Source organism: Myripristis murdjan, chromosome 17, assembly GCF_902150065.1.
Source record: "Myripristis murdjan chromosome 17, fMyrMur1.1, whole genome shotgun sequence".
NCBI lineage: Eukaryota > Metazoa > Chordata > Actinopteri > Holocentriformes > Holocentridae > Myripristis > Myripristis murdjan.
The window spans coordinates 6095731-6108897 of record NC_043996.1 but is presented as its reverse complement, the minus strand read 5'-3'; the positions used below and the strand labels follow the sequence as shown (position 1 = coordinate 6108897).

Genomic DNA, 13167 nt, shown 5'->3' with positions numbered 1-13167 from the left:
AGCAAACAGAGGGTTGTTTTAATTGAGACACCGAGGAAGAGAGGCGATGCTCTAATAAACAGGTAATTATGCAACTCCCAGCTCCGCCAAAGCAGATTGTGAATCCATTAAGGCCTCTTCGTATGAAAAAAAGGAAAAAAAAAAAAAAAAAAAAAAAAAAAACGCCTCTTCCCTTTTTTTTTTTTTCTCCACTGCTTTTTTCCTAAAGCGGTGCGCAAAATCCCCCATGCAAGCAGCCCTGTTGTGTGGGAGTGAGGCTCTCGACGCAAAATTCATAACAATTAACCATCAATCAGACTTAACCTCTGGGGTCGCGGTAAGTGCTCCTCGCCTGGCGAATCTGCCGGCCAGATTAACACAGTGACAAAATGTGCCTGTACGTGTCAGCTAATCCATTTATTTATTCAGCTTTCTCCCTGACTGACTGATTAATCGCTTCAACACCATCGATGGAGGGAGAGAAGAGACAGAGAGAGAGAGAGAGAGGGGGGAAAAGAGAGTGCTGCTTTGCTTGCTCAGAGGTATGTGTGTGTGTGTGTGTGTGTGTGTGTGCACCGAATGATACCAGATTCCCTGAATACACACTCGACTGAGCATCAAAGAGTTGCTTGCAAGAGTCTATGTAAACAATGATGGGGATGTGCAGAGAGGCATTTGTGCACACCTGTACACACACACACACACACACACACTCATTTCCAAACAAACAGACAGACAGATAGCCTTAAATTCGAACCGCCCACACGCTCCAACCGGGAGCGCCGCAGCATTTTCTCAAAGTTTTATTCTTACCTTGAGTAGCGATGTAGTGATTTGGCCTGTGGTAGCCCTGAAAGCAGAAAAAGAGAGGGAGACGGGGAAAAAGGAGTGTAAGAATCACTTGACTTTCCTGGTGCTCATTAAAGGCTCCCTGCTGCAGGGAGGCCGCTCCTCACACAAGCCACACGGGGAGTTTGATATTAGCCTCTTGTCTGACAATGAAGACCGGCCCTTAAACACAAGCTCAATTTATTTCTCCACCCGCCACTGTGTCAAACATATTCATGCATGCTGACAAGAACAAGATGCCCTCACATGTACACACACACACACACACACACACACACACACGCACACCTAAGCAAAGAAAATACATGGCTCACTGCTGCACAAAGATTTCACATCAACTGCGTATTAAAAAGCAAAACAAAACATTGAAGGAGTGAGGAGTGAAGAGTGTTTAACAACCCCAAAACTTAGTAAGCATAATATTTGATGGAGTCTATCTTCTAATCAGCCCAAATCACTCATTAATTACATGCTTATTACCATTTTTACAGTACTTTCCTCGACCCTCAATTTTGCATAATGCACCTTTACACTGAGATCTAATGCATGCAGACAGTTAGCAACTGTTGCTATTAGGGATGCACCGATATGTTTTATTGAGGCCAAAAAGCATATCAAATATCTTCCGGCCAATAACATTCAATACCGACAGCAAAATGAATTTTCATAAGAATTCTAATACAACTGCAGGAAGAAAAGGGTCAATAAGGGGTTAATTTGACTAATTTGAGCGAATTTCACTTGAAATGGCAGAAGCATAAAAGAGGTCACACAAGTGCCAATTTCACAATCAGACAAATATTGGCAGGGAAAATAGTATTGGACCAATACTGATATTGGTTCATAAAGGAATACTTGAAAAAATTTGGTTAAATTCCCCTTTTCTGACCGATCCAGACTGAGACAAGATGCTCAATACCATTTTCACCTCTGCATATCCAGTGGTTCGGTTCTTATGGCTAGCATTTCGGGTTCGGGTTCGGGTAAGGTTTATTTTTTCACTTTTGACGAAGCTAGGCTAATGACTCCCATAGACTTCTAGTCTTAATGCTAAGCTAACGCGAAATGCTAGTGGACGCAGAGAGGTGAAAATGGTATCAAACATCTTGTCGCAGTCTGGCTAAGTAGGAGAAAGGGGATTTCGCCCAAAAGGTTTGCGTGTTCCTAGTCTGCCGGTGTTTTGGTCCATCCTTTGCTGCCATCCCCCCTTCTCTCTGTATGCAGTGGTGAACCATGGCTGCTTTCTTGCTCTACCCTGACAGAAACTGTCTGGGGAATGTGCACTCCTCTCTGCGCTCAGGTACAAATAATGGCAAAGGAACCTGCTGTTTAAAAAAAAACAAAAAAAAACACTCGCTTTATTTGTGTTGCTGTACAGCCATTCAGCTCTTTATTCCAGCGTGTGAGAGAGGCAGACACAGGATGGAGAGCTTGCTGCCAGTTGATACAGCATGCATAAACGCTGCCCGACACACATGCACGCACCTACACACAAACACACAAACACACACACACACACACACTCCTTATGCAGTACACCTCTGGAGTAAGCAGCCAAAGTGTTGATAATCCCCAAGATACAACTAGCAGCACTGATCTTCACAATAGGCCCCTAGTCTCATGGATTACTCTAATCCCTTCAAGTTTTATTTGTCCAATTCCTTGTCTTCTCTCCGGAGATATGAGGCAGGAAACAAAACATTAGGACTTAAAGGCTCTTCCCCGGCCCTGCCTCCCCTTGATTGCACCCCCCCCTCCCTCCCCCCCTCCCCCCCCCCCCCTCCCCTCCTTGCCGCTCCCCTTATCTCGCTCATATTCAATTTAACTTTGACTGTGATTAACGCTTCTCCAATGAAGGGAGACACACACAAAGGATATTTCCCTCTCTCTCCCTCCTCTCTCTCCCTCTCTCTCTCTCTCTCTCTCTCATCCACCGGGCTCCTTCAGCTATTCAACTGTCCTCCATTTTTAATGACTTCTTTATCTCTGGACTGAGGAGGAGATTTGTTTGTGCTTTCATGTATGTTCTGTCAAGCAAAGTGGAGGCCCAATACACCATCGGATTAGAGAGGCAGAGAGGCAGAGAGGCAAAGGGAGGCCCTGACAGTGACTGTCAGCTAGGTGCTGCCTGCTATAAATGGACCCGTTCATTTTTTTTTTTTTTTTATGGGGACATTATATCAGGTAAGAGTGTGTCTTTATGATAAACATGAGAGGAAAAATGAGTAAAGGCTGAAATTATTAACCGAACAGGCATGGCGACCAGGGAGCTGTTAAAGAAGAATTCTATATGTGCTTAATGTGTTATGCTCTTTGTATTCTGCTGGATTTTGAAGTCGCTCCATGCAGTGATAAGTTATATTAATTCTTTCTAATAACAGTGGGGTGTAGAATCTCCGAAATATGCAGCGCGACGTACTTTTGCCTGCGGGCATGTATTGCTATTCATTTGGCTTGCATATCGTTACCGTAGATAGCCCACTTCTGCAAATCTGGGGTAACCTGGGTGACTTGATTCCCGTGCTCGTGCGCAAATCCGACGCACGTTCAGCGCACAGCACATAACCCTTGCAGCCCTGCGCGTGCCCTGTTTGCAGCACACAGTCACACACACGCGCAGCTTTGCAGACAACAGGCCGCGGCGCTGCATCTCCCTGCCTTCTAACAGCTTGTGCCGAGGAGAGAGGAAACACACCCGACTGACTCTGCTTACTCTTACATGGCTGGAAATAATCGGCATTATACCGGAGTTCAATAACAAACATTGTGGGGAATGTTCAATACATAAGAGTTTATTAGGTAGGACAAGCTTTTAGATGGGTTAAAAAGCTTTCTGAAGAGCAAAAACATCATTACCCATCTGCCTGCTTTTCTGCTAAGTACTTTTCCAATGAAGCAGGCAGAGCGGTGGAAATCCTTTTCAATCAAGGCCCTCTTTAATATGCGTATATTCTTATCTTATAATGGGCCCTCTCTATTGTGGGAGTCTTCTCCGCAGCACTCCTCACAGCATAATGGGCCATAAACTGAATAGTGGGAGAGGTAAATAATTTAAGCCCCCTGCATTTGCCGTGGCACACCTTGCATTATGAATTTACATTTGAAGGCGTAACAAGAGATTACAAATTACCACATTAGAGGGGCGGGGGAGAGGGGGAGAGAAGATGGGAGACAGAGAGAGAGAGAGAGAGAGAGAGAGAGCTCTCCTGAGCAGAAAACCACTTAGGGAGTCAGGTACATCAACAGGCCATTACCCATGGAGCGGAAGCATCTGCTAAAAGAGGCCAATGAGCTCCTGTGATTGGTCACATCCTGCTACTAACACTGTTATTAGCAGCAAATCAGGTCAGATCGGGAGATTCCATATTGTGTGAGCTAAGTGAGTCAGATCTGTTATCGACGGGGAGCGTGTCTCACGCCACTTTTTAATGACTTTTACTTACTGTATAGCTGTGGTAGGTACGCTGCACCGCTGCATGTGCCGTAAGTGCTCTCTTGTGGTAAGGAGTGGATAGATATCAGCAGAGGATAGCAGGGTACCTCTGCCAGTGGTTTAATTCACTAGTTTGCGGTTGCTGCTCAAAGGCCAGCAGTTGAGGGATGTGTAGCAGAGCGATGCTTAAAGACATCATATGTGCAGATGAGCACAGTGATGTAAGTACGAGCATGGCGGAGGAAAAGTCTGCATAGCCAAACTAGTTTTTGCCTTGTTTATGTTCACCTCTGTGTATTTGTTTTTCTACAAAGGCTGGGTAGAAATACTGATTTCCTGATTAATCGCCAACTTCACTCGGACAATCGGATATCGATTCTTAAAATCCAGAGATCCATCTTTTAATCGATGCCTTTTCTCAGCGGACGCGTGAACATTCTTGCTAGATGTTACCTGCAGCTCGCCTCCTGTCCTGCACATGTCGTCCGCTGAGCTGCTCGCCTCGAAACTCAGCTGACCAGATTGCATGTTTCGAACCAATCAACAAACAACGGCGGGAGCTTTTTTCTCCCTGGAGCCAGCGCCGTCACGCCTAAAGGCACATGTCGTGATGGCTGCATTTTAGATTTGAAAACCGTGATGATAAAGAGGAGCTCGACTCCATGCAAGCAAAACTGGCATCGTGACTTAAATATCCCCGAACTCAGACAACACGGAATCAAACTGAATTCAGCATCAATATTGAATCAGGACCTTGGGAACTGGAATTGAGTCGAGTCAGGGGTCAGTGTTGATACTCGGCCCTGTTTGCGGCTGGTTGTGATATGCAGGTAGCCGGGAGCGCATTCTCTCTGTGTTTCCTGTCCCCTCGCTTGAATGTTACCTGTCTCCGTAATTACACTAATTAATCATCCATGCAGTTTCTCTCCCTTTTATTCATTCTATTCAAGTCATTTTTTGTTCTATTCCTGTTGTTCAAAGCAAAGTCCAAAAGTATAACCTCAGTTTCCCCTGTGTGCTGCTTTGCCTTTCTTCTGTCCCCAGCGCTGTCAGCCTCTGATTTTCATTCCTCTTAATATATCCAGTGAATAGAGCAATACAGCAGCCCTCTAAAGTTGAAAATAAAGGCACTGTGTGTATGTATGTGTGCATTTGTCTGTGTGTGTGTGTGTTCCTATGATGGGCAGGGAATGGGGGCCGCGTTGCCCCTCAGGCCCCCCCACGACGGCGGCACCAGCACCCTCTCTCTCCCCGAGAGGGAGCGCGGTGACCTTTGCGTTGGTGGCGCTGGCTGGTGTGTGTACTTACATCAACGTAATTTGCATTAATGTAATCGGAGCTCTGTTCCCCCTCCAGGGCCTGCAGCCTGACACGGGAGTGATCATCTGGAAGGGAGGCAGAGAAGAAGAAACCAGTGTTGAATTAATCATATTAACGAGGGTACCGGGAGTGGAAACGGGGGGGACAGGGGGACGGAGGGAGAGAGAGAGAGAGGGGAAGAGACGTGAACAGAGGGACAAAGACGGAAAGTGCGACGGATAGACTGACCAAAAAATAAACAGCGATAGATGGAGGAGTGATGGAGGAGGGGAGGAATGGCATCTTATTGTGGCACAACAGTGAGTAAAGATGCAAAAGTGGATATAGCAGATGAAAGACTAATCTAACAAAAAAAAAAAAAAAGTTGATCAGTAACTCTGACAAACCAGGGGCTGTATTTCTGAAATCTTTCATTCAAGAAGATTTCAGAGGCCAAACGCTTGTGAAACTCGCCTGATCCATGCAAAACCCCGTAAACCTTCCGTTTAAAGTAATAACATGAAAATCATCAGAACGGGCTCGGCGAGGATTTTCCATGACAGCGGTGACAGAGGTTTAAGCCGGGGCGAAAACGGAGCCCCTTGACAGCGTTAACTGGCATGTTTGCCTTGCCGCTTAGCTCGAGCTTGCACATGGAACGTGAACTAACGGCGGACTCAAACTCGGGGGCCTTCCGGAACAAGGAGGTGAGGCGCCGTGTGCGGCTCGGAAAGGTCAGAGCCGCTGTCGCCGGCGGATGATAAAACTCTTTTTCAGCCGGCTTCTATCTATCTGGAGTCACAAGCCCGGCCAATAAATCAGCCACGAGAATGGGAATGGCACATAAAGATTCATGAGGACTGAGGAGGTGCTTTGTACACACATGCAATAATATTCCCATATCGGTTCTTCATGCGGTTCTCATCCTTCTTGGCCGAGTCCCACGGTGCAGATTGTCCTTCAAAAAAGCTCTGAAAAGAGAGGAAGAGAGAACAGAGAACAGAGAAGAGAGGAGGGGGGGGGGATGAAATATGGTGTCATGTGTGAGCACTCTAAATGATAACCAGGCTAAAGAACACAGTCTTCTCTTTCAGCTCCACACACACAAAAAAAGGCAGGGAACATTCAGCAAATGGGAAGGACGTTATAAAGAGAGCGAGCGCGAGAGAGAGAAAGAGAGATATCCACATCATTATGAGACATGAAACACGGGGAGGACGGCGCGCCTCTGAGAGCCGTGTCAAACAGCGAGTGCCATTAGGGCAGAGGCAGCGGGTGTCACGCTCAAACCGCTCCCCCCCCCGTGCGCCGCTCCGCCGGGGCGCAGCCACCACGGCGGCTGTCTGTCGGCCTCATCTGAAGGACTCACTCAGCTCGTCGTGGGGAAAAAAAAAAAAATAAAGCCAGCTCATCGTCTGCAGATCAAAACGGCTCTGCTCAGATTACCCTCATGAAATATTTATCATCTCTCGCTGGGGAGATTTCCATTCTGATGGCACACCAGGCACAATTAAGCCAAATTATGAAAATACATCTCCACTGCCAGTCCACCGCTGTTCGGCGGGGTGGGTGGGGTGGCTGCGAGCAGACTAGCCTGAACAAAAACATGTTATTGTTCTTGTTTCTTTTGGGTAATCAGCTAATGCGCATTTTGGAAAAAGTCAACTAATGCATTATAATTTAGACTCCGTGACCATGTGTAAATATAGATTCAAGCGCGGCGGCGGATGTTGAACAGATTGTCGGGAGAGCTCCTTTTTTTTTTTGTGTGTGTGTGTGTGTGTGTGTGTGTGTGTGGTGAGCCAGGCTTGGATTGTTAAGGAGTAAGCAGGATACAAAGTTTTCAATCATCAGTGTTGCGGGGCTTGTTGCTTCCATTCATCTTGGCGCCACGCGGCCAGCAGGCAGTTTGTCTGGCAAATGGAGGCCTTTCAGACGGCGCACAAGGACATACTTCTCTGTATTAAGTCTTAAGGATTAGAGATTTCACCGAGAAACAGCTTTAATATGCTAAATATACGTCCCGTCCATTCAGAGGCCTAATGATGGAAATGTGTCTCAGAGATGGATTATGTGGGCTTCTCCTCCCCCGGCACTATGTCTTGAGAAAATGCGCTGGTCAATGTCATTCTAACTGTCACACTGAAGGATACCGGTCTAATATCAAGCACCTGAAGACAAATCATCTTCAGGCGCTAAGGCGTTACCTGGCAACTTCATAATAGTTCTTTCTTAAACCGAATGACCCTGCCTGTCTGAAACGCCACCGTCTCATTCCTCAAAGCTGCTGGGATCCTGAATGCGGAATAACAAAGTGTGATGATGACAAAGTAGTTAGTTTTCAGCGAAGCGGGGATTAGGCCTATGAGGGGTTTTGTTCTGAAATTCTATAAATTGATATTGGGAAAAAAAAAAAATGATAGGGGAGAGTGGGGTAATTTGTGCCAAGGGGCAAGTAGTGCCACCCCTGTTATCTAGAAAACTATAGAAGAAGTTGGTCATGTGACCACATATTTTTGAAGAGGCATCCATTTCGCTCATCCTGCAAAGAAGGGAGACACATGGCTTGAGAGGTAAGCACATTTCAGTTCAAAAACATTTTTTTGCCCTCCAAAGTAAAATTTCTATGATCAAGGTTTTTTGATTGCTGTGTTTGAACAATTATAGAAAACTTTGAAAACAGTTCACACAGGTTTTAGTACTTTAGTAAGCTACACCATGAGTCTATACAGTTAGCATGATGTTAGCTCAAAACAGCTGGGGGATGCATTTTTTTTCAAAATGGCGGGCTTGGGGTAATTTGTGCCAAAGGGCCCGGGGTAAGTTGTGCCAGTGGCACAACTTGTGATTATATACTATATATTACTTTCTTGTATTTTATTGTTATTGTACATTATTTTCTTACCTTTGATCACTAAAACTATTCAGATTCAGATGAAGATGATTTGCAGGTGCTCATTTTGGACTTTTTATTTTGTTCTGGGTATGTGTTCATGTGGCGCTAGGCCTTGTTATAGAAAAGTGGCCTGTGATCTTGTTAAAATAATAAATAAATGTTAAATGAATAATTTTGTATTGAATTTGCTTTGCTTTTATATAGCATTATCATTTGTGAGATTAAAATGATCTGTTTTACTTCAATTATCAATGGCACAATTTACCCCAGTGTATTCTCTCTAATGGCACAATTTACCCCGCACCGGGGGCAAGTTGTGCCACAAAACCACTTTTTTTTCAAAAGCTATATTTCTCAAACAGTTTATATAAGATCCAAAGTGATTGTTCCCAGGGATGCACAACATCCTAAACTATATGTGCATATTTTAGTTGGAGGCATTACTGTAATCCCCTTGCTTTAAAGGCACTTTAAGTAAAAATTGGCACTATTTACCCCACTCTCCCCTATTTGAAATTCATCAGTCAACAACGGACAATTTTACCTGCAAAAGCTATTTTGGAGCAAATGTCAGTGATGTGCTTAACTTCATGCCATACAGTATTTTCAAATGGTGGGAATCTGTTTTTTGGGCGGTCAAAAGAAAAAAAAAGGCAGATTTAGCCCAAAGTGTTGCATAAACAATGCATATGTGGCTACTTTTTTAGTTTTTCATCATCTTCTAATTCCCTGTGGTCCAGAGCCCGCCTTACAAGTGTGTGTGTGTGTGTGTGTGTGTGTGTGTGTTTTTTTTTTATTTATTTATTTAATTGCAGGGTATTTGCAATATTCCAGTCACATTTATTATGCCTTTTCTTAATGGATAATCGAAGAAAAGAAAAACACAGCACTCTCTTTTCATACAGTCATTATGGAAAAAACCTACACAGAGCGACAACAGAGCATTTGAACATACACACCATGGCAAAAAAAAAAAAAAAAAAAGAATGGTAGCACAAAGAAGCAGAATTATTTAGTGAGTTTTCTCTCAATTAATTAATCCGCCATTTGAGGAGGCTCATTCAAATTGACTAGCATTCATTTGTGGTTTCCGAGGCGCTGCCGGAATTGGCGATTTGAGAAGCGTCACATCGGAATGCGACACTTTCCTCAAGTTGGGAGAAAGTCAAACACAGTGGTAAAACACCGTGGCTCCCCAAGGCTTGTTTTTCCGCTTCCTCTTGGTAAAAACAAAAACCTCTGCTCGCTCAGTCAGGATGTGTGACACGTGCAGAAAGCGTCTGGACATGCAAATACTTACTTTGTCACGGCTCACGTCAAAAACGCGGCTTTCTAAAGCTCTCACAAAGCATACAAGCGCGGCTTCACCGAGGGAAAAGTATTTGTTTACGACATGGTGTCTTGAACCATTTGTGTCGTGCGAGCTGATAATTAGCAATGTGCAGCATCCTAATTTATGGTGAAGCCATTGTTTTCCAATTACCACGAACATCAACTCGTTATAGCAGTCCAAATGACATTAGCATAAAGACTTGCCATGCTCGTGTTATGAGATCATGATTCAACGCCAACACTTTGCTTTTTTTGCCGTTCGCTCGCTCTGGGTTCAAAAACAGCTGGATTGAGTCATTCCGACTTCCAAAATGATAAGCGCTCCATGCTTTCATGGATTGGCTCTTTGAAATCCCACCAATGGGCTAATGAGTATGCTTTTGAACAGCTTCACAAAGCAACATTTAGAGCATCTCTATGTGTTAAGACACAGTGCCCGATATGGAAAACATTTCACAGTCACATTCTCAAGGGTAAGAGGATGAGTGTCTCTGGACCTTGCCATGACAGTAGTTACAAAAAAAAAAAAAAAAAAAAAAAAAAAAAAGAAAACTGTTGCAGTGTCACTATTTCAGACATGAACATCTGTGCACTGTCAAATGCTTTGATATCATTGCTTAGCTTCTGTTGGTAAATGCCCTTTTCAGACTGGATTTGGTTAAGTGAGATTCCGTAATCCCACAGGGCCTTAAAAATACAGCCAACAAGCACCGTCAATCTGTCTGGATTTTTTTTCTTTTTTTTCTTTTTTTTTTTTTTTTTTTTAGTCTCAATAATAAAATCATCTACACGTCTAGAAAACTCACAAACAACCAAAAGTATTGGCTTACCTCGTTTATCTGATCCAAAGTTAACGTACAGAATAACAAGAAGCATGGGTCAGAGAGAGATATAGTACAGTGTAAGTCAACAGGTTTAGAGGTGCACTGGGCTCCAATTTCATGAAATAAAAGAAATGGTTAAAAAGGGCATTAACCTTAAGACAGATTGATATACAGAAGACAGCATCGGAAACACAACATACAAATGAATCGCTCGAGCAAAGTGAGAATGAGCTCCATTACACACTTCAAGCATCCCACAGGCCTTTTTTTTTTTTTTTTTTTTTTTTTTTGATGAAGCTGGGCTGTGGGCAGCTAGGTGACAGCGGGGTAGGGACAGGGGCCAATCGTTCATTCCGGCACGCTTCTTTTGATTGACTGTTACGCATCCGTGCGGCGTTGGCCACATGAGCCCAAAACACCTTTATCCATAATGGATTAGGCCCGGAGGGCAGCCCAAAGCGCTCCAGCCCCTCAATGATCTGATGCTGCAGGTAGCGATGGGAGACTACATTATTTAACTCCTGAGTCATGAAGGGTGGTGATTGGGGCGGGCGGGGGGGTCGGGTGTATGAGTGTGTTAGGGGATGGGAGGCAGGAGTTAATTACTGATAAATGTGGCTTGCACATAAAACTGGAGCTGAGAGGGCGACAGAGAGCGAGACAAGGAAAGAAAAGAAAAGACAAGCGAGGAAGCATGAAGGTGGTATGGATAGATAAGATGTCAATGGTATTGAGAGAGATGAAGCAAGAGAGAGAAACATGAGGGATGGGATAGAGAGGAGCGGTGGGAAGGAAGGGTGAAAAGGGGAGCGGAGAGGGTGACGAAAGAGATGTGATGAAAGTTCAAACGAGAGGATCAGGATGGAGAGAGATGATAAAGAAGATGATGATGATATGATGATAAGGACCAGTGTGACTCCAGATGTGGGGACTGTTAAGGAAAACAGATGGGACATGGGCACAAATGAATGAAAAGTAGAGCTTGAACGCTGTTTGAATGTGGCGTCTGGGTGAGATGGGGGAAAAGTTTTGCGGCGGCGATGGCGGTGGCAGGCTGGCTGGCTCGGCGCTGGGGGAGGAGAAAGAGGAGGCTGGAGCGCCGCCAAGCCCTGCCAGCCTCTTGCCCTAATGAGGGGAAATGAGAGTGATGCTCTGCCGGGGAAAAAATCTTTTGTTTGGGTGTCAGCGAGAGGCTCGGTGTCAAATTACGGGGCGCTGTTGTGCGACAACTGTCTTCTTAAGAGAGCAGGGGGGCCGCCATCACGGGAGCCTGATTGGACCGGATTCAGATCAAGGAAGGGGCTCAACTAACCGCACAGCGAGCCGCTCCTTCGATTTTTTTTTTTTGGGGCGCTCAACTTTGGAAGCCGATGCCTTTCACTTTGGTGTCGCCCATCTACACGGCTGAGTCTCTACGCGGGGGGGGGGGGGGGGGATAACACATACATAACACACGCACGCACGCACGCGCGCACACGCAGCCCAAGCGCAAATGCACAAGCGCCACAGAGAACAAGTAACAGACGAACAACAAAACGAATCACACCGTAAACACACTGAGACAGGGATGCATTAACAATTTATCATAAAAGTGCATCTGGGGAGAAACAAAACAGTTCTGCTGTGCTGTGCGAAACAGGGAGCGAGAGAGAGAGAGAGATGGAGAGAGAGTGAGAGAGAGAGAGAGAGAAAGATGGGGCTTCACACCATGACACAGATGAAGCCTAGTATTAGACTGCTAAACATTTCCAGTGGAGCGGCTCCATGGAGATGTTTCAAGTCTCTCCCCGGGCTTTATTTGTGCTCACAACCTCTACAGTGAGGGGGGGGGGGGGGGACAGCTCATGGTGGCGGGACGGGGGTTGCGGGTTGGGGGGCGGGTGCGGGGGGGACGCGTCCTACCTCGTACTCCTCCTTGAAGCCGTAGCCCTCGGCGCACTTCATCTGCGTGATGTGCTGCAGGAGGTCGGCCACGCGGATGGCCGGGTGCAGCTGGCCCGTCTGGTACGGCACGTCCACCGGCTCCCGCTTCCTCAGCGAGTGGGTGTGGGACTGCACCAGGCTGCTGGTGTCGCTCCCCATGTTCTGGCTCTCGTCTGTCAGACACAAACACAGGGGCGGGCAGGAGCAGAGGCGGGTCAGGACGGAGAGGAACAATCCGGCTGGACTTAACCAACAAGCTTCTATAAGACATGTGTTGCACAGGTGACATAATGCTTGAAGCAGTAAATGGCCACTGTGTTTGATTACTGAATGTACAATTTTTTTGATTTTATGCATCAGGAGTGCCTCCCGTGATGCTTAGGTGTTGTCTCTCATGCATAAGAGCGCTATGCCAGTTGATACCTCAGTTATAACGGCCACCAACAGATGGCAAATATTATTTTCATTTATTGTTAAGCATTATGTCATCACACTCCAGATTGACACATGGTGGTAAACAACTCTCAAGTAGTAATCTGTTTGTTATGGATGGTCACAACAACACAACATCATTGAGTAATAGGATGAGTCATGTGGTGGGAAGGTTCAGGTCCATCTGTCTCAGTGTGTAG

The 13167-nt window shown here is 45.5% G+C and overlaps 1 protein-coding gene across 1 annotated transcript in view; it reads right to left on the bottom strand.

The window, feature by feature from the left end:
* LOC115375623 (receptor-type tyrosine-protein phosphatase mu) overlaps positions 1–13167 on the bottom strand; it is a 153688-nt gene that overhangs the window by 22131 nt on the left and 118390 nt on the right. Inside the window, exons 19-23 of the mRNA XM_030075087.1 lie at positions 12515–12708; positions 10619–10627; positions 6444–6531; positions 5570–5646; positions 793–829 (exon numbers count right to left, since the gene is read on the bottom strand). Coding sequence (XP_029930947.1) covers positions 793–829; positions 5570–5646; positions 6444–6531; positions 10619–10627; positions 12515–12708 — 405 coding nt within the window. The remainder of the gene's footprint in view (positions 1–792; positions 830–5569; positions 5647–6443; positions 6532–10618; positions 10628–12514; positions 12709–13167) is intronic.